This window comes from Aphelocoma coerulescens, chromosome 20 (genome assembly GCF_041296385.1).
Source record: "Aphelocoma coerulescens isolate FSJ_1873_10779 chromosome 20, UR_Acoe_1.0, whole genome shotgun sequence".
NCBI lineage: Eukaryota > Metazoa > Chordata > Aves > Passeriformes > Corvidae > Aphelocoma > Aphelocoma coerulescens.
Window position 1 is genome coordinate 2,962,052 of NC_091033.1, and position 19,446 is coordinate 2,981,497.

The window sequence follows — 19,446 nt, forward strand, 5'->3', positions numbered from 1 at the left end:
TCTGGGCTCTTACTGTGTGAGACTTTCACTGAGCTCCCAGCATCAACCCCAAAAACCATTTGGATGCAGACTGGGCAGATAAATGACCAAACCTCCCTGAAAACAGAAGAAAAATCTGACTGCAAATCAACCACTGTGTGCTGTGAATACCTGAACACATCAGGATACCTTTAGCTCTCCCTCCAAAGCAGCTGTCTGTGTGCAGGGATCTCCCCTTGAACAGATCCCTCAAGACACCCCTCACCTGACACCAGGCATTGCTGGGTGACCTTTTTTGCACAAGTGTGACATTTAAGGCACGTACACAATAATCTTTGTATCCCATAGTAAGTGCACTGAACAGTACTGACCACCAATCCAACTGCACTTACTAAATGTTTTCCATACCCAAATGTATGGCTCAGAACTCAATGAACTCCATCAGCTCTGAGTGACCTCTGACTCTTCTCCTGTCACTCCCCTGCCCCTCAGTGCCAAAGGGATTTTAGGGACCCCATTTGGGTGCTGTGTCCATGGACAGCAGTGTCCATGGTGACAGCCACACTGGTGTGTAGCCAGAGGGATGTGGGACAAAGGAGTCACTCCCCAGGAACTGGGGACACTTCAGAAGTGCTCAGTGCTGTGAGGTCAGGAGCAATACAAAGGCTGACTCTGGCAAGCTGCCTTGCAGAGCTCGAGGAGCTCCCTGCACATGCCCTGCACACACTGACTCGAATCCAGAGCACTTGGGAGCCTGTCTGAAGCTGGCAGTGAAATATTTCTGGTCTTGATGCCACATCAGGACCAGGGAGTTACAGAAAATAGAGATGTAAGTGAGCTGAAATAGTCATCTTGTTCTTTCCCTTGTAATGAGGACCAGCTCTTCCCAAACCATTGCCAGCAGATGTCTCTCCACTATTTTCTTACCCCAGCAATGGCAGACAACTGCCCGTTTTTTGTGACAGGCTGTGTGCTGCTTTACCAGCATTAGCATCAGCAAGTTTCCCCCTAATTTCTACCCTCTGTTTCCCTTGATGCAATTCAAACCTGGACTTCCTTTTCCTGGAACAGAGCTTGTGCCCTTCTTCTTCCCAGTGCCTGGAATGACGTCTCCCCTCAAGCAGCTCCCCCCAGATTTGGCAGGACTGATGGACTCCAGCCATGAGGCCCCAAACCTGGAACAGCTGAAGGACCCTGTTCAGAGCCCTCACCCATCATGGCTCGAGCAGGACAGAGCAGGAGAGCACAAACCAGCTGGGAGTGTTTGGGGTTGGAGGAGCTTTTAGGCCTGGGGAAATGCTGTGGATGTGCAGCATGGCCACCCCAGGGATGGGGGGTGAGGAAGAGGAGAGGGAGGCTGAGATTCATCCTCACTTCTGCTGCCAGCAGTGCTGGAGTGGGGATGGGTTGGAGCTGTGCCAAGGGGCCACTCAGGGCAGGTCATGTCCTTCTACCCTGGAGCCCTGTTGGCCTCAGCCTGGATCTGGAGCTGGTCCTGTTCTCAGCAAAGGTTTGGTTTGGGATAAATGACAGTGCTGGCAGTGGTTACACAGAACCTGGTATGCCCTGTGCTCTACCCAAACACCGGGCTCCCATCCAAAGGCACACATTTGTCACGGGGCTCCCCAGGAACACCCCTGCTTGGGGCAGGACTAGCAGCAGTGGGGCAGATGTGTGCCTGGCACCAGCAGTGCTGGCACTGCCCTCACTGGGGGTGCCCTGGCTCGGTCAGACCTTGGTTTGTGCCATGGGACAAGTGCCTCTGGAGAGGGACTTTGGACAAGGGCCTGGAGAGACAGGACAAGGCTTCACATTGACAGAGGGCAGGGTTAGATGAGATATTGGGAAGGAATTTCCCTGTGAGGGTGGGCAGGCCCTGGCACAGGGTGCCCAGAGAAGCTGTGGCTGCCCCTGGATCCCTGGCAGTGCCCAAGGCCAGGCTGGATGGGGCTTGGAGCAGCCTGGGACAGTGGAAGGTGTCCCTGCCCATGGCAGGGATGGAATGAGAAGTTCTCTAGGGTTCCTTCTAATCCAAACCCTCCTGTGACTCTGTGGATGTCCGGTGCAAGGGCACTGCAAATGCAGCTCATCTAACACAGCCTGTCTTTGCCATGGGATTAAATCCATCTAAGAATCACCTGGGAGCAGAGCAGTGTGGTTTAAACCACTCCTAGCTGTGAAATCAAGTATAAATGTCTGAATTTCAAGAGCCAACCATGTTTCCTTAAGCACCTCCACAGGTTTGCACGGGCAGTGCTTTTGCAGGCAACAGGGAGGTTTGGAAGAATAAGCTGTGAACAACAATCAGATTTAAATACAGCAATTTCTTTGAGGGAAGGAAAAACTACTTCTCCTGGGGATTTAGCAAGTTCCAGTAAAGCTGTGCCCCACGACTGAACTCCTCTGCTGCAGGGATGTTTCACCCAAGCTCTCTTACCAGTTCATCCTCACACTCCTCCCGTGCGAGTCCCTCCTCCTCGCCCTCGTCCCCGTTGAGCGGCTCCTCCGCGTTGGCCTCGGCCTCGGACGCCGTGTCCTCCTGGGACACCTCGCTCTTGCTGCTCTCCGCCTTCTTCCGGGCCTCTGCGGGGCAACAGCCGGGTCAGGGCTGGGAACGGGGGCCACAGCCTGAACCCCGGGGTCAGACAGCCCCCACACCCGGGGCGTGGGGAAATAACAGAGATGGAGAGGCTTCCTGCAGCAGGGAGGCTCTGCTGATCTTGAGGAAGCGGCCTGGGAGACCATGGGGAGGGCAGAGAATGTTCCACATCCCCCAACAAGGCTCTGAGAGCCAGGCAGGGCAGGATAGGATAGGATAGGATAGGATAGGATAGGATAGGATAGGATAGGATAGGATAGGATAGGATAGAGATAGGGATGGGGATGGGGATGGGGATGGGGATGGGGATAGGGACAGGGATAGGGGTAGGGGTAGGGGTAGGGGTAGGGGTAGGGGTAGGGGTAGGGGTAGGGATAGGGATAGGGGTAGGATAGGACAGGACAGAACAGGAGGATAGGATAGGATAGGATAGGATAGGATAGGATAGGATAGGATAGGATAGAGATAGGGATAGGGATAGGGATAGGGATAGGGATAGGGATAGGGATAGGGATAGGGATAGGGATAGGGATAGGGATGGGGATGGGGATAGGGATGGGGATAGGGGTAGGATAGGATAGGGGTAGGATAGGGATAGGATAGGATAGGATAGGATAGGATAGGATAGGATAGGATAGGATAGGATAGGATAGGATAGGATAGGATAGGATAGGATAGGGGTAGAATAGGATAGGGGTAGGATAGGGATAGGGATAGGGATAGGGATAGGGATAGGGATAGGATAGGATAGGATAGGATAGGATAGGATAGGATAGGATAGGATAGGATAGAGATAGGGATGGGGATGGGGATGGGGATGGGGATGGGGATGGGGATGGGGATAGGGGTAGGGGTAGGGGTAGGGGTATGATAGGACAGGACAGAACAGGACAGGATAGGATAGGATAGGATAGGATAGGATAGGGATAGGGATAGGGATAGGGATAGGGATAGGGATAGGGATAGGGATAGGGATAGGGATAGGGATGGGGATGGGGATAGGGATGGGGATGGGGATAGGGATGGGGATAGGATAGGATAGGATAGGATAGGATAGGATAGGATAGGATAGGATAGGATAGGATAGGATAGGATAGGATAGGATAGGGGTAGAATAGGATAGGGGTAGGATAGGGATAGGGATAGGGATAGGGATAGGGATAGGGATAGGATAGGATAGGATAGGATAGGATAGGATAGGATAGGATAGGATAGGATAGGATAGGATAGAAGAGAGGAGAACAGACTAAAATAGAACTCGAATAGGATAGGATAAAATAGGGATAGGATAGGATAGGAATGGGAAAGGAATAGAATAGAATAGAATAGAGAATAAGACAGGACAGGATAGGATAGGATAGAATACAATAGGATATGACAGAGTAAAATAAAATAGTAGAACAAAAAAGCAAACTGAAAAAATATATAAACTATATGACAAAGGAAAAAAAAGTCTCATCATTTTAAACCCCAACTCCATTAACTTCAGGAATTCTGGTGTGTAATTTCAGCCTGTGATTCTACCCTGGAACCTGGGGGTTGACATTTCCCTGTCAGAGCCTGGAGGGAGTTGTGATGCCCAAGGCCAGCCCCGAGGCATCCCCGCACCCCACTGACCTGCAGACAGCTTCTGTTCCTCAGCAATCTGCTCCAGCCGGCCCAGGAGAGCATCAATGTTGGATTTGATCTGTGTCAGCTCAGTTTTGATTGTCTGCAGCTCGCTGCTCTTCACTTGGAGGGAGGAAGGAAGGAAGGAAGGAAGGAAGGAAAGGAAGGCACTCAGTGCCCCGCAGAGCACCCGCGGAGCAGCCCCACCCCGCGCCTGCCCCAGGGCACTTCCTGAGCAGACAGAAAAACCACGGAGGAACCCCGGGCTGGAAGCTCGCTGGGAAACTGGCAGGGAAGCTGAGGGGCTGCTCCCAAAAAAGCCTGTGGGCGCTGTTTCAGGCAGGCTGTGGAGGCTGAGGCCGGGCTTTGGCGCGCTCAGGCGGTACCTGCACTTCCCCAGCCGCACCCCCCGCAGCCGGGCTGTTGTTTCCAGGCGTTCGGGGCTTTCTGAGGGGTTTTTTGGCAGGCCCCACGCGTGTCCCCAGCCCGGGCACACACTCACACTTGAGCTTGGCCGAGCTGTTGGCGATGGCGGCCGACCTGGCGAAGAGCTTGACCGGGAGCGTGGCCTTGACGCGCCGCACCAGGGGGATGGTGACCCGCGGCCGCTTCACCGGCACCACCCGCGGCACCGGCGACACCCGGCCCCGGTACTCGAAGATCCTGAGGGGAAGGCACAGGAAGGACGTGGCAGCCCTGCCCTGGGGTGCCCCAGCCCCAGCCCCAGCCCCAGCCCCCGCAGCGTTCCCGGTGATCGGGGCCATCGGATCCCACCCCACAGGCTGGGCTGGACCCCCTGCACCCCAATGCCTCCCTCCCCTGCCCCACAAAGCCCCTCTGGCTGACGCCTGACCTGTCGTAGAAGTCGTCTCTGTAGTAGTCATAATCGAAGTCGTAGCCACTGCAGAGACATCAGGGCATCATGGGTTAATTAGTGCTGGTAATTCATTATTATTGCCCCCTCACGGGCTGCTGAGTGCCCCCAGGGCGACCAAGGGTAAATCCCCCTTCATAAGGGACTCTGATCCAGCAGGACATGGACAGTCCTGGCTGCAGGGAGGTGGGCTGAGCCCAGGAGGAAGATTTGGGGGGCTGAAGGCACTGGAGAGGTTGATGTTGGCAGAGGGGTGTTAGCCTGGTTATCTCAAGGAGGAGCAAGATGTGTGTGGAGGAAAGTCGGGACAAAGGGCATATTTATGGGGATATTTATTAATTTAAACCTCTCTCCCCCCAGCCAGGCAATGCCCATGTCCTGTTCTCTTAAGCTTGAGCTGCATTTTAACCCAAAGTAGGAGCATTCCCCACTCCCTGGAGACCCAGTAACACACATTCTCCCCTTGCTGCAGCTGGTTTTTCACAAGGCAGCACAAACCGGGGGGCTGACCCCCCACATTGGTACCAGTTGCCCCAGCTGAACACAGCACCCCTTCCCTGGTGTGCTCAGTTCACACTGGCTAAGACAGAGGTGATGCTGGTGGTCTCTCCTCTCTGCTCTGAACAAAGGCAATTAGTGCAGCCCCAGAAAGCAAAGTCTGTCCTGCCTCCTGAACTGCCTGAAAAGAATGGGAAGAATGATAGATTGATGTGGGGAGAGGAACGGACTCAGCCAGGAGGAACAGGGGAGAGGGAAGGATGACCACCCAAGTGTGTAGCTGAGAGTAAATTTGGTGCCCTGCATCTTTGACAGAAGCGACAAGAACAATGTGATGCTGGCTGGGATGGCTGGTGGGGTGTGGTTTGGAGCAGGAAGTCTCTCCCGCCTATGCTGGCATCGAGGTCCCAGCCAGTGTTGTTTCAGTAACTGGTTGGCTTCCTAAATGTGACCTTTCCACACTCCTTGGGTTCCCCAAATGCCTGTGGCAGCATGTGGAGACCCAGCCTGTGCCCTGGGGGGACCTGAGGGTGGTTGGATACACCAGAGCTGCTTTGGGGCCAAGGAGTTGGTGCCAGGGTGCTCATGCACCTCCTGCCCCAGTAGTACCCTGCCACGGGGACTTTACTGAGGAGATATTCCATAAAGCTGGGCGAGGGTGGGATGGGGAGAGCAGGGTCTCACTCCTGAGCAAAGAGCACTGGTGGGGAGATGTGGCTGTGGAGGTGTTATCACCACAACCCTTCCAGATTCCACTGCTTGGTGGAAAATAGCCATTTTTGACCGATGAATTCCAGATTCTTTTCAGGTGCCCTCCCCTTCAGACCTGAGTTGTAGCCAACATTCCTGCTGGGCTCAGAGGAGACAGGAATGTCCCACAGCCTCTGTCCCAACCACTGCATGATCTGTGTTTACTTATTCCCTCTTCTGGATTGAAAGGGAAAGGCACTTCCTCGCAGGGCAGCTGCTGCTGGAATGAGCCCAGCTGTGTGTGGGGCTGAGGGGATGGACAGCAGGGAACGAGGCACTTTCATGGAGCTTTTCATGATTCGTAACTTGATTTCACCTGGGGTGAAACCTGGAGATACAAAAATTCTCCAAGAAAATAGCTCCCCTCAGCCTGCCAATTTATTTTGATCACTGAGGATGTTTGACTCCAGGTCTGTTTGAATCCAGTAAATACAAAATACCATCAAAACAGGAAGCCATTTGAAAGGAAAATTGAAGAAGGATGCTTCTACGCTGTCAGACTCTCCCTCTTCAATTTTCTCCCTCACCTTAGATGCAACTCAAATGAAATTGCTGTGATTTTGTAATATTTTCAATCCTGACAGGCTCTGGTGAAGTGCTTCTGGCTCTCTCCAGCAGAGCCAATGTTCTCCCAGTCCCAGGCAAGAGGAGACAGTGGCACCTCCCTGCGGCTCCAAGGGGGATGAAGCAGTGCCTTCATCCACACCCTCCATGGGGTGTTGCTCTTGCTGGAAGCTCCCCGTGGCTTGGAGACCCCGAGGCAGCTTGGCAGCATTTGTTCATAAACAACACAAAGCTTGGGGGTGTTGGGCAAAATTTTCAGACGCCCAAATTCCTTTTACCTGACCCCATTTCACACTCCTGGTCTGAGCCAGCTTTTCCTCCAAGCCTTTGCTCCCTGGCAGAGCTGTGGGATCACACATGGGCAGCTCCATGGACACATGGGGATGGAGAGGAGCTGCAGCCTCAGTCCCAGCACACAGCACTGCCCTGGGCAAAGCCTGGCACCTGCAAACAAGGAATGGAGCCCTGGATGGCCTGGGCACCTCCATCTCCAGCACTGCCCCTGCCCTGAGGCGTTTGGGCGCCTCTGCCCTGCTCCTGGGCTTGGCTCCAGCACCAACAGGAGGAAGCTCAGCCTCAAATATCTGTAGATCCAACCTGGAGAAGGTTGGAGAAGAGCTGGAGAAGGATGGAGAAGCCCAAAAGCTCATGTGAAGCCCCAAGCCTCTTCCCAGAGCAGTCAATCTGCTGGATGAAGTGGCCAATGAACCCTGGCAATGTTATTACACTGTGTTATTCCCTATTTCCATGGGGAATGTGGGAGCAAAGCTGGGCAGCCCTGGGTTTTCCTGGTGGGAATTGCTCCTGGCAGTTCTGCAGGGCATTCCCAGAGGCAGTGGGGGGGTCACACCCTGCCTAGACTGCAGGGCAGGGGCCCCAGAGCATCTGTGGGTGCAAAGCCCGAGGGTGAGGGGTTCTCCTGCCCTGGCCCTGAATTCTTGTGGGATTGGAGACACTTCCATCCTTTCAAAAGGAATTAGGGGCATAATTATCCCAGGGAGCTGGTCCTAACTTCCCAAAACACAAACCCCAGCCTCTGCAGTGCTGCTTTGATTCCTGCTGACCATGGGACAGCCCTCAGGGAAGGCAGGGGGCTGGAATGAGGGGTTTGGGGCAGTCTGGGGCTGTGTGACCCTGCTGTGACACACCAGTCACTCGTGGCTTAGCAGGTGATCCCAGGGAGGCAGTGGCTGGATGGTTTTAGCAGCATCCCTGGAATTGGGCTATGAGCACAGGGCAGATCTTCCCAGATGAATCCAGGAAAACAGCTGGTAAAAGGGAGTGCCTCAGCATGGGTGATTTATCCTGAAAATTTCACTGCACGTAGGATAAAGCATCCTGAGACTGAGGGGTCGTTTCTCAGCGACCTGGCAGGTCTGTCCTGTGTACAGGAATAATTTTTGCCATTTTTCAATCGGCCGGTGACACTGCACCCTTTCAAAATAAAGCAGGGACAAGCAGAGGCAAAGGCTGGAAAGCAGGAAGGCCTCAAGGAACACCTCCTGCTGCATTCACTACCTTGGCTTTGTTTGCCTTTAGCAATCAAACAACATTTATACTGACTCAGGTTCAAAATGCAGCTGTTCATAACTGAAGGGGGATTGTTTGCATGTGCTGCCTCTCCATCACATTTGTGGGGCCACTTCTGAGCCTGTACCTGAACAGCAAATGTGCATTTGAGCACCTGTGCTTTAATTACTGCCTGATACTGCTAATCACGAGTGCCATGTTGAGCTCAGCTCCCACCCTGCTGCCATGGCATTACTGCAGCAGGCAAAGGAATACCTGCTGGAAAGCTGCTTGGAAAATGTGGCATTGATCAAACAGTGATCTGGTGGAGCTCTGTGAGACTCCTTCCTCCTGCAAATAGCCAAGGCAGTGGGAAATAGAGGAATGTGGGATGAAGCCCGGCATTCCCAAAGTGCTGGGGCTGCTGTAGGCTGGGACATCATTGCTCACCTCCCCCTCTGCCCCAGGGCTGCTCTCAGCCCTGTCCATGTGGATTTGGCACTGGGATGTCACTGCTCCAGCACCAGGGCCTGGGAGGGGTGTTCAGGGATGGGCTGACACCAGCTCTGGGTGTAACGGGATGGATGCTGGTGTTCACTAGCTGTGACAGTCAGTCAGCAGTGCTTTGTCCCTGTCACCATTTCAGAGACCCCTCCTGGGGCCACTGAGCTGCAGACACCAGCAGCTCTTGCTCAGGTTGTCCTCTCTGTCCTTTTGGCCATGGAGCAGCTTTAGCCCCAGCACTGCAGGGCAGGGCAGAGATTTGTCCCTCCAAAAGCCCAGAGGGGCCCTGGCAGAGCCACCTTCCCTTCCCAGCCAGCTGACAGCAAGGTGGGATTGCTGGCACCAACCTGAACATGGCCCCAAATGCCCCAGGAAATCCTGTCCTGACATTTGCTGTGCAGGAGAAAAAAAAAAAGTGCTGTCAGAAGGCAGATTTGGAGAGGCAGTGAGTGAGGGCCTGGGGACACGGTCACAGCACCTCATTTCCCAGCCAGCCCCATGGGCAGGAGGCCACGCTTGTGGTGGTGGCCGGGATGCCAGGCAGGAGCATCCAGGAGCCTTCCCTGTGCAAAGGGATTCTCTGGGAAGTGCCAGAGGGAGGGAGGAAGGTCCAGAGATCCAGGCGTGGAGGAGAGCAGTGAGGGCAGCGAGGCTTTGTAAGAACTGAAGGTGCCTCGTGTGGAGACACCTGAGAAAACTGACAGTGGCATGAGCCTGGGTGGAGCTGGATGGGAGGCTACATCCCCAAGGATTTCTACTGAACACCTGGACACCCCCCCGGGCTGGTGGACAGCTAGAAAAGTCACGACTGTTGCTTCCTCTGTGTTCAAAATGGAACTTCCCTTGCCTTGCCTTCCCCTCGACCCTCCCATGCAGACTTGGAGCGAGGCAAAGCAAAACCCAGCCTTTAGAAAAACCCTCTGCTGTGTGTAACAGCACCTCTATAAATTACAGTGCTGTGATTTTTGAAGTCTAACGTTTAGAAAAATTGATGGTGGTTTGGGAAGCTGTAAGCACAGCTCGCTGCAAACCTGGATTCCCTGTTTTCCAGGAGATATAGTAAGTTCTGCCAGCCCAGATGGCAAAGTTTTAATCTGACAGCCAGTCTGGGATGAAACATTGCTGGAGCTCGGAGCAGTGCAGTTCTCTGGCCCATATTTTAGCATATCCATATTTGTGGGAGGGAGCAAACATCTCTCTCAGCAGTCTGGAAGTCTGAAACATTGGTCATTCCAGAGGAAGGGATTAATGCTCCAGGCACGGGTGAGCAGTAAATGAAAAGCTCGTTAGTGCAAGATGTATGGAAGGAGCTGGTGTGCCTTATGGCCCCGGCCCCACGTGAGCAGTCCACGTGCAGCTGAACAGCAGGAGTTGCATCATCTCTACTCCCATCTCCTTCCCCTCAAGTGCCATCCCCTGGGAATCCAGAGAGCCACATCCTGTGAAGGGCCAAAGGGTCCTAGGATGGGAGAAATGTGCCTGAAAGCTGCACAGGGGGAGCTCGGCTGAGAGGCTCCAGGAAGGAACCCAGAGATGCCCTGTGGGTGGTGGGAGGCTGCTGGGGCTCTGGGGGGTCTGGATGTGCCAGAGCTGCACTTTCTAACCAGGATTTGCCATTCCACAGCACACTAGTGCAGGACCACACAGCTGAGTCTGAATCACAGGGTTCTCTTCACCCCTTGCACTTATTTCTTCTTTTTGTGGAAAAATCCCCAGTTCTCCCGTGATTTCTCCTTTTGCTACACCCACCTATAACCCCAATACTGATTTTAGTCTTTTCCTCCCAACCTCACACCTTCCAACTCGTGATTCAGCATGAGACTGTCATCAAAGTTGTGACAATTTATAAATAAAACACATTTGGGGACCTTGTTATTTGGTTCTGGGTTCCTGAACCTGCAGGTCACTCCTGAAATACCTTTTCAACCAGAAGCAAGAACTTAATGAGTTTCTCCCACATTCCCCTGACTCCAGAGTCTGGGGCTTAAATGAAAATCTTCACCTCTTGTGGAAATCATGATAAATTCTCTTGAGCTGAGGGCTCACTGACATCTGTAACACGCTCCATGTGCCACACACCTCTCCATGTCCCTCCTATCCCTCCTGTTCCCTTGATCCCTCATTGCTGCTCCTCAGAACAGGCTCCCTTGGGACTTCCCCCGGCCTCCTCCTTGCTTCACCTCCATTTGTCACCCCAAGGGCTTCCCACTTTCTTCCCTTCTCCTCTCCCTTTGACAGTCAGTCTTCTCTTTCCCTGAATTACCCCTGTTCCCCGTTTTTCCCCCACACCCAGCCCCTCTGTGCCCACTCCTGCTGCCTGGCTGGAGGGGGGTGCTCCTCTTGCTCCCCCTCCTCCAGTGTGGTTAAAGCACAGAGTACTGCCCACCCTTCTCCAGCCCTCTCCAGGTCCAGCACCTGCACAGGTGGGACCATGCCCACGAAATCTCCCACACCACCACAGGCATTGGCCAACCTTGGGGCTGCCACTGCCCGAGGGGCACTGCCAAGGAAAGGAGCCCTTGGGAGAAGCTCTGGATGTGCAGTGTCTGGGCTGCTGGGGGCAGGGAGCTCAGGGCAGTGGTCGGGGGGTGCTGGAAGGCAAAAACAGCAGCCCAGAGACCTCACACCCAGGTGAACACCTACCTGTACAAGGCAGAGGCTGCTCTCTTCAGCCCTTTGGGTCTGTTAGGTTTGGGCTCCCCGGCCATGTTGATGTCTGCAAGGAAGGGACACGCAGCTGTGACACAGCACGTCCCTCGTCACCTTCACCTGTACCTGGGCACGGAGCTGGGGCAGAGGCACACAGCCCTGCCAGAGAGAAACGAGCTCTCCCACACCCCCACCCATTCCCACCTGCTTCTGGCACGTCTGGGGCCTGCTGGGGCTCCACAGGAAGGCAAACGCATCGTTGCACTTGGCAAACCTCTTCCTTTTCCTTTCCAGAGCCACTCACCATTCAGCTGGCAGTCAGCACCGTGCTCCAATCCACACACACAAACTCAGGACAGCTTTCTCAGGAGAACTTGGTGTGATAAGGCAAAATCCAAACCTGCTGCACGCTGCTGGCTGCTGACAATCCACCCCTTGATCCTTTGGGAATAACGAGGAATGCTCGGCCTGAGCCAGCCGGGCACTGCTGTGGATTTGGCTGTGTTAAACTCTGCACGGGGTGCCCGTGCCTGCAGCTGCTCTTGGAGGAGCATCTTCTGCCAGGGGAGGGGAGAACAAGCTCCTCTAATCCCCCGAGGAAATTTTGCTCCTTGGCCTTGGTGCCAAACGTGCTTTTGATGTGAGAATAAAGTGACACAGCCAATTTCATGGAGCTGCCGAGAGCCCGGCAATCCAACACTGGCTCAGAGAGGTGAGCGACTGCTCTGGTTCTGAGCCCAGGACAGAGCAAATGCCCTGCTGGCTTCTCCAATCAGCCCTAAACCCTGTTGGTTCTTCTGGTCTTGTGTATCTAAAGAGATGTCAGACTTCTGGGCATGTCAGATCTCAGCAAGACAGGATTTCCTCATGTGGACCAGCACTGCCAGGCTCACCATGAAACCAGGGCCCTCAGACACAGCAGGAATAAAGAGAAAGGAGCATTCATGTAAAAGAACCCCTCATATTTCAAAAATCAAAGTACTGGAAGGTGAGGGAGTGAAAGACCAGCTGCTGAGTCCGTGAGGTTGGCAAGAATCCTCTTCATCAGCTGGTGTGAGGCAGGTCATGTCCAAGAGCTCGGAGGAACCACATCTGTGTTTCTGGAAAAGGCTGGGTGGGTTCAGGAGACTCTTCAGCACATGTGGGTCACCTACTGAATGTCTTGATCCTCAGGGGTCTGTCTTGACCTGCCCTGAGGGAACTGGTCACCCCAAAGAACCAGGGGCTGGGAGTGTCCCACCCATGGGTACGTGCTGCAGCTCCATGAGACCGGTGCCCCACGGGAGCATTGGGATGGACCAGAGATGTGGTGGGAGAAAAAGATCCCAGAATGGTTTGGAAGAGATCTTCCCTGAAAGACCATCCAGTCCCACCCCTCTGCCATGGGACACCTTCCACTATCCCAGGCTGCTCCAAGCTCCATCCTGCCTGGCCTTGGACACTGCCAGGGATCCAGGGGCAGCCACAGCTCCTCTGGGCACCCTGTGCCAGGGCCTCCCCACCCTCACAGGGAAGAATTTCTTCAGTGATGCCTTGCTCTCTGCTACCTGCACCTTAGGGGGCACCCAACCAGCTTTTAGCACATCAGGCCATTTAAAATTTTATTTTTTAATGCTTCATGAAGGGACTTCATGGAGAAATGTGGACGGGGGGTCCACACGCCATCAAACTAAAAAGCCTAAAAAGTGATCCAAAGGAGCACCCTGACTTAGATATTAACCAGGAAAATCACCTTCAGGAGCACAGGAAGGCTGCAGCACTGCTGGGATGAGCTGAGCAGGAGCAACACAGGCTGCATGTGCAGGACCCAGTTCTGGAGGAGCACGGACCTGCTCCCACTGCCCAGTGCCTTGCTGGGCAATTCCTTGGGCTGTCTGTCAAGAGACCTCATTCCTGCTGGAGCCAGAGCTCAGCCTCCTCCTGAGCTTGTACAACCAGCGTGGTGTTGGGGGGCTGTGGGGGCTCAGCCATCGCACCGAGCACTCCTCTGGAGGCACCTTCCCATCAGAGCCTTCCTTGCTGCCTCCCTCCCTCCATCCTGCCATCCCCAGCTGCAGGGGAGCGCTGAGCCTGAATGCTGAGAAGGCTGCACGTGGCCGTAGGGCAGGTCCAGGGCCAGCTGCAGCCAGCGGGAACATTTCACACACGGTCGCCTTTCTGGGAAGAGAGGGGCCCATCCTTCCCTGGTGCAGCCCAGAACACACCCCTGCCCAGCTGCAGCCCCCTGGCTGGGAACCCTTTTTGCTGTCAGGGAGCAGAGCTCCTGCGGACTGGAGAGCGCCAGGCTGGGGACACCCTCCAAGGGAGAGGCACGGGAAACCCAGGAGGCGAGAAGAACAACAATTAGCTCCATCTGCTGGTCCCCACTGCTACAGAGAGCCCTGCGGAGCCCTCCCTCACTGGCACGTGCCAACAGCAGGGAATTCTTACTCTCAGCTATGGTGGTGATGGGCAGTCAGATCCCACAGCATTCCCTTGAGAGTGAAAAAGGACAGACAAGAGCTCAGCATGCACATCAGCCTGGACAGATTTTTGCATCTCATTCCCATTCTGGCTCCCTCCTCTGCATTGCTGACTCCATCTGCCTACCCCAAGGCAGTACTGATCCCTCCTGCTCATATCCAGGCACCTGCTCCCTGGAAATGGGGAGGTTGTGCTGTGTCCAGTCCCCATGGCAGGGTGAGGGGACAGTGTGGATCCAGTTTCCAGTGCCTCCTGCGATGACTGGGGTGTCTGGGAGTGTCTGCAGAAGGCACTCCAGAGGCTGCCAGGACCTGCAGGGACAGTCCCTTCAGCAGGGTGTCTGCCGTGTCCCCTGGCGGTCCCAGCCTGTCCTCCCTCTCCACATTCCTACCTGGCCATCCCTCCTCTTTTCAGAGAAAAACTTTCCACCTTGATTGTCTAACCACAGCTCTTCTCTGCTGGTTCTCCTGCAAGGGGAGCATCCCAGTGCTCACACCTGCCAGCAACAGCAAAGGAAAGCCTGATGAGCTCTCCTGCGCTCAGACTGGCCCGTGAAGGGTGGGCAGATGAAAGGCAGCTGAGTTTGCACCTCATCCAGGACATGGACAGGACACCCAGCTATCACACAGCCCTTTTGCCTCCTTTTGGAATTCCAGCCCTCTGAGACCAGCAGAGATGAGAGGTTTCAGAGGTTTTCTGACAGAAGGTTTTTCTCATGGCAAACCTTTCATGTCTCTCATCAGCTAAGTGAGCAAGTGCTCCATGTCCCTTGGCCACACATCTCCTGTATCTGTCTGGAGCATCACAAGGAGCTCCTGGGTTCCCCAAGGCCCTCTCCATTCTATCTCAGACTGCACATGTGGGCAACATCTGGGCTGGAAGTATTCCTGGCACACTGAGCTCTGCCAGGTCTGCAGCTCCGCTCTCTGGAGCACAAGAGAAGTGAGCAGAAGTTTCTGGTATCCAGATAAACCTCAGAGGAAGCAGCACAGCCTCAGCACAACTTCTTATCTCGGACTGCTGTGCCAGCAGCAGGGTGGGAATGGGCTGCAAATTGCTTTCCTGGGTGCCCACTGCCTGCAGCAGGCTTGGAAATCACCATTTTTCATTAAAAATCCTGTCCCCAGTTCCAATTCTCAGCTTGGAGCTGGTGACAAAGACATCTCACAATATGACTCTTCAGAGCAATCTGCAAAGCAAGGGTGCAGCTGGGGGGATTTGCTTGTTAGCTCTCATCCCACAGCAGTGCAGATGTGGGGGGGAGTTCTCTCATTTCACATCTGCTGGCTGAAGTCAGGCTGAGCTGGTCTGGATATCAGCTCTCCTGACAGGCTGAGGGTAAGGCCTGTCCTGGAAGGGAATCACTGAATCACAGCATGGTTTGGGTTGGAAGGGACCTTAAAGATCATCTTGTTCCACCCCCTGCCATGGGCAGGGACACCTCCCACTGTCCCAGGCTGCTCCAAGCCCCATGCAGCCTGGCCTTGGACACTGCCAGGGATCCAGGGGCAGCCACAGCTTCTCTGGGCACCCTGTGCCAGGGTCTGCCCACCCTCACAGGGAGCAATTCCTTCTCAATACCCCACCTAACCCTGCCCTCTGGCAGGGGGAAACCCTTCCCCATTGTCCTATCCATGTCTTTAACACCAGGCAATGTTTTTTCCCCACCCTTGTTCTTCCCCAGCAGTTCAAGGACAAGGCCATGGGATGATCCAGAATCGTGGTTTCACCGTTTGGCTTCTACAATCACAGCCCACAGCTGAGGTTTTGGACCACGATGTCACACAGTCCTTTGATCCCATCCCACACGGGAGCTGGGAGCCTTCAGCCCCTGCCTGGGGGTGGTGTTGGAATGCTGCTCTCCAGCTCCGTGCCCGGCCACGCCTCCTGCTCATCCTCCCTCATCACTCGGTCCTCACCGGCTCCTCTCTGAGCCGCTCTGCGCACCCAACATCCCGCTTTGACCGGGCACCGGCCATCCCTTCCCCATCCCCTACGGAGCAGCCGAGCCAGCCCGCCCCGGACACCCCGGCAAGGGGACTCACCCAGGGTCTGGCCGGCCAGCATGCGGCCGTTCTCGCCCAGCACGGCGGCGCGCGCGTGCCGCTCGTTGGAGTACTGGACGAAGGCGTAGCCCTTGTGCACGGAGCAGCCGACCACGCGGCCGTACTTGGAGAAGATGGTCTCCACATCCGACTTCTTCACCACCGCCGTGTTGAGGTTGCCGATGAACACGCGCGAGTTGATGGACTTGGGGTCATTCTTGTTCGTGATGTTGCTCGTCTGCACCTTCAAGGACATCTTGGATGCCTGCAAGGACAGGTGGGGAGTCAGGAAGGGATGCGGGACAAATCTCGCAGCAGAGGGAGCGGCTCCTCAATTTCAACTGGTCACAGTGGGGCAGGACCCACCTCCAGGAGCCCCTGGGTGTTGGGAGACCCCTGGCACAGTCAATCCTAAATTCTCGCTGGCAAATAATTGATCAGGCTGACACCCGGTCAGTTCTGTGCAGGATCAGGAGTTGAACTTCAATGATGTTTGTGGGTCCCTTCCATCTCAGGGTATTCTGTGATTCTTAGGGGAGAAACCAAGACTTAAATCAATTTCACATCTAAGTAAAAGCTTTAATGCTGTCATACCAAAGCTTTTACCTCTCTCTGCTGAATCACAACTCAAAGAACTGCTCTTTTTGAAGCAGTCTGCATCCATGGTTCATGCCCACCTTGGTTCATGCCCACTTTGCCAGGCTTTTCCCTGCCAGCACCTCCCAGCTCAGCACAGCCCTCACCGTGCTCAGGGATGGCTGTGTCCCTGTGAGGCCACACTTGCACCTGGAAGGGTACTTGGGATTTCTGGATATAAATGAAGAGATGTAAGCAGTGATCAGCCCGTGTGCTCCTGATGGTACCTGCACTGCCCTGCCTGCACACCGGGCTTTGGGCTGGATTTTGTGCAAACAGGAGGTGTCACTGTTAGCTTGGAAATCACCATCAGCTGCATCAGCTGGAAGCCACTCCAAGCCCCTTCCCGCGGCTGCAAGGCAGGATCCACCGAGCTTCGTGCCTCGGGTAGCTCGTGGGGACAGCTTTGCCCTCTGAGGGCTGGAAGTTGTGTGAAATCCGAGGCAGTGTGAGCTGGCTGCTCCAACTCCAGCAAAACCCAGAGCTGTCCCGAGAGATCAGCTTGATTTGCAGCTCCCAGACCCCGAGGGATGCTTTGGGGTCACTGCTGTGCTGCACACACACGGTGTGGGATTTACCTGGCAGCTGAGCAAGGTGTTTTGTGATGCACATGGAGGTGCTGCTCTTCCCCAGCCCCTTCCAGCAGCACCCACAGCTGCTCCCACTCCCAAGGGCAACTCCACCAGTGTGCCCACAACTCCTGGAGGTCCCCGAGCTTGCCACAGGGGTTGTACTGCTACCACAGGGCCTGGTGTCCCCTGCCTGCTGGTCCCCAGCATCTGCCCTGGCACTGGGCAGAGCTGGACCCTGCCTGGCTTTGGGGTTTTGGCTCTCTGGGCTCAGAGCCCAAATCTGAGCAGCCTGGTCCAAGGTAGGGACAGTGGCAGGTGCAGCCCCTGAGGACCCTGTCCCACTGGCTCCCAAGTCCTGGCAGGCTCTGCTTGCCCCCAGCCCAGCCTGCCCGAGGCACTGGCAGGGCAGTGTGGGATGCTCCAGCTCTGCTGAGCCCTAAAGCAGAGAGTTTCCTTTCCTACACTCTTGCCCTGGCAGGCAGAGCCTGGAAAAAAGCCACAGTATTTTGGGGTTGCATCCAAGACTTTCCAAAGCCCCAGTCCTGCTTCTTCCTTGAGATCTCCTGCACAGAGATTCCCCACAGGACACAAAATCTCTGGCTGCTTCTCTCTTTGTTAGGGGGGAGAACATCACCACACCCACCTCACCCTTTGCCAGGGGAGCCCCGTTTTGGCTCCTCAGGGGGTGGATGTTTTCCCTTCTGAGCTCCCAGTCCCTTGGGATCTGCTCCTGCCACAGTCCCACTCTGCCCGAGGGTGCCCACACAGACAAGCATCGCTGTGTCAGGGCTCACCATCACTGCTCCAAATCCCAGGACCTGAAATTTCAGTCCAGGACAGGGACACGGGAGGACACTCCCCCATCCCCACAGGCAGAGGGTGTTTGCAGCCTGACCCAGGAGCCATAGGATGCTGGAACAATCCCCCAGCAATGGGCTCTGTGCCAGGGGCACCCCTTCACCTTTCCAGCTGGGAGCACAAGGAGCTGGACACTCCATCCCTTGCACCATTTAAAGCCAGACCACACAGAGCACTGGAGACACCTGGCAAGTCTGAGCCTCTCTGTGAGGATGTGACTCCACAATAAATCTCCTCTGGCTCCAACCCCTGAGACTCCATTAACCTGCCACTGAGGCTGGAAATAATTTTCCTGCTAAATCCAATAACGATGAAAAAAAAAGTTACACTTTGTCTGAGTCTGGCTCATTGTCTTTTCCCCTTCACGCTTATGGATTAAAAGAGCCAGAGACTTTTGTTCTATTACTTTAAAACCAATTCCTGGCAGGCAGAGTTTTCCTAAAAACACTGGGAAGAATAGCCAAAGGAGAGGACTTTCAAAGGAATCTAAATGAATTCAATTCTCAACCTTTGGCAAGTGCTGCTCCAACTTCCTTCCACCCCTGTATCAACCCTTGTTTAATGCTCTCTGAGTGAATTTAGTTCTGCAGTGCCACCTGGAAGAGGTTCCCAAAGGAAACTGCCCCTTTCCTGGTGCAGATGGGGAGAAATGGAGGCTTTTCCCAGCTCTTTGGTCACTCTGGGTACCCAGCTTAAGCCTCAAGGACTCAGGTCACAGAAATCCTGAATATCTGCACCACAACCAGCTGGAGGCTGCTCCAGGGTGGCCAGTTCCCAGGGAATCTCCACCCTGATTGTGCTGGGAGGGGCTGAGGCTGTGCAGGACCCTCAGAGAGCGTGCACACAGGTGGGGTGGCTGCAGCCAGGGGGCCCTGGGTGGCCTTGCTACCCCGAGGACACATCAGACCTGCTGTGAACCCATGGTCCTCCTTTCCCTGCGGATTCAGCAATGCCACACCAGTGACTCCAGCACGTGGCTTTACACCTGGTGAGCCCTGGAGTTTCCAGCTCCTGAAGCCCATTTTGTCTTGTTTCAGAGCCAACCTGCCCTGGCACCTCTTTCCCCCACCCCAGGCCATGCCACGGGGACATCCTTGGTCCCTCTAAGCTGCTTCCCCTCTACAGGATGCACTTCCACTTTTCCATCCTCATCTGCTGGAGTCTGTGCAAGTCTCCAACACATTTTGTACCCACCCATGGCCTTCCTTTCCCTCGGCCTCCAGAGAAAATTCCCCTGGTCCCTGGGCAGAGCCTGAGCCCTTCTCCCCATCCTTGGAGCCCACCCTGCAACTTGCACTGCCCTGGGAGCCGCCCATCCAGGCTTGTGTCCCACCTGGA

The 19,446-nt window shown here is 54.9% G+C and overlaps 1 protein-coding gene across 5 annotated transcripts in view; it reads right to left on the bottom strand.

Annotated features, from left to right (window-relative positions):
• The window catches only part of RALY (RALY heterogeneous nuclear ribonucleoprotein), a 119,772-nt gene that overhangs the window by 3,314 nt on the left and 97,012 nt on the right, over window positions 1-19,446 (bottom strand). For all 5 annotated transcript variants that reach the window (XM_069034141.1, XM_069034142.1, XM_069034140.1 and 2 more), the window contains 6 exons: window positions 16,043-16,307; window positions 11,529-11,601; window positions 5,040-5,087; window positions 4,689-4,849; window positions 4,196-4,309; window positions 2,417-2,562 (listed from right to left, as the gene is read on the bottom strand). In XM_069034141.1, coding sequence (XP_068890242.1) covers window positions 2,417-2,562; window positions 4,196-4,309; window positions 4,689-4,849; window positions 5,040-5,087; window positions 11,529-11,601; window positions 16,043-16,298 — 798 coding nt within the window. In that variant the 5' untranslated portion in view covers window positions 16,299-16,307. The remainder of the gene's footprint in view (window positions 1-2,416; window positions 2,563-4,195; window positions 4,310-4,688; window positions 4,850-5,039; window positions 5,088-11,528; window positions 11,602-16,042; window positions 16,308-19,446) is intronic.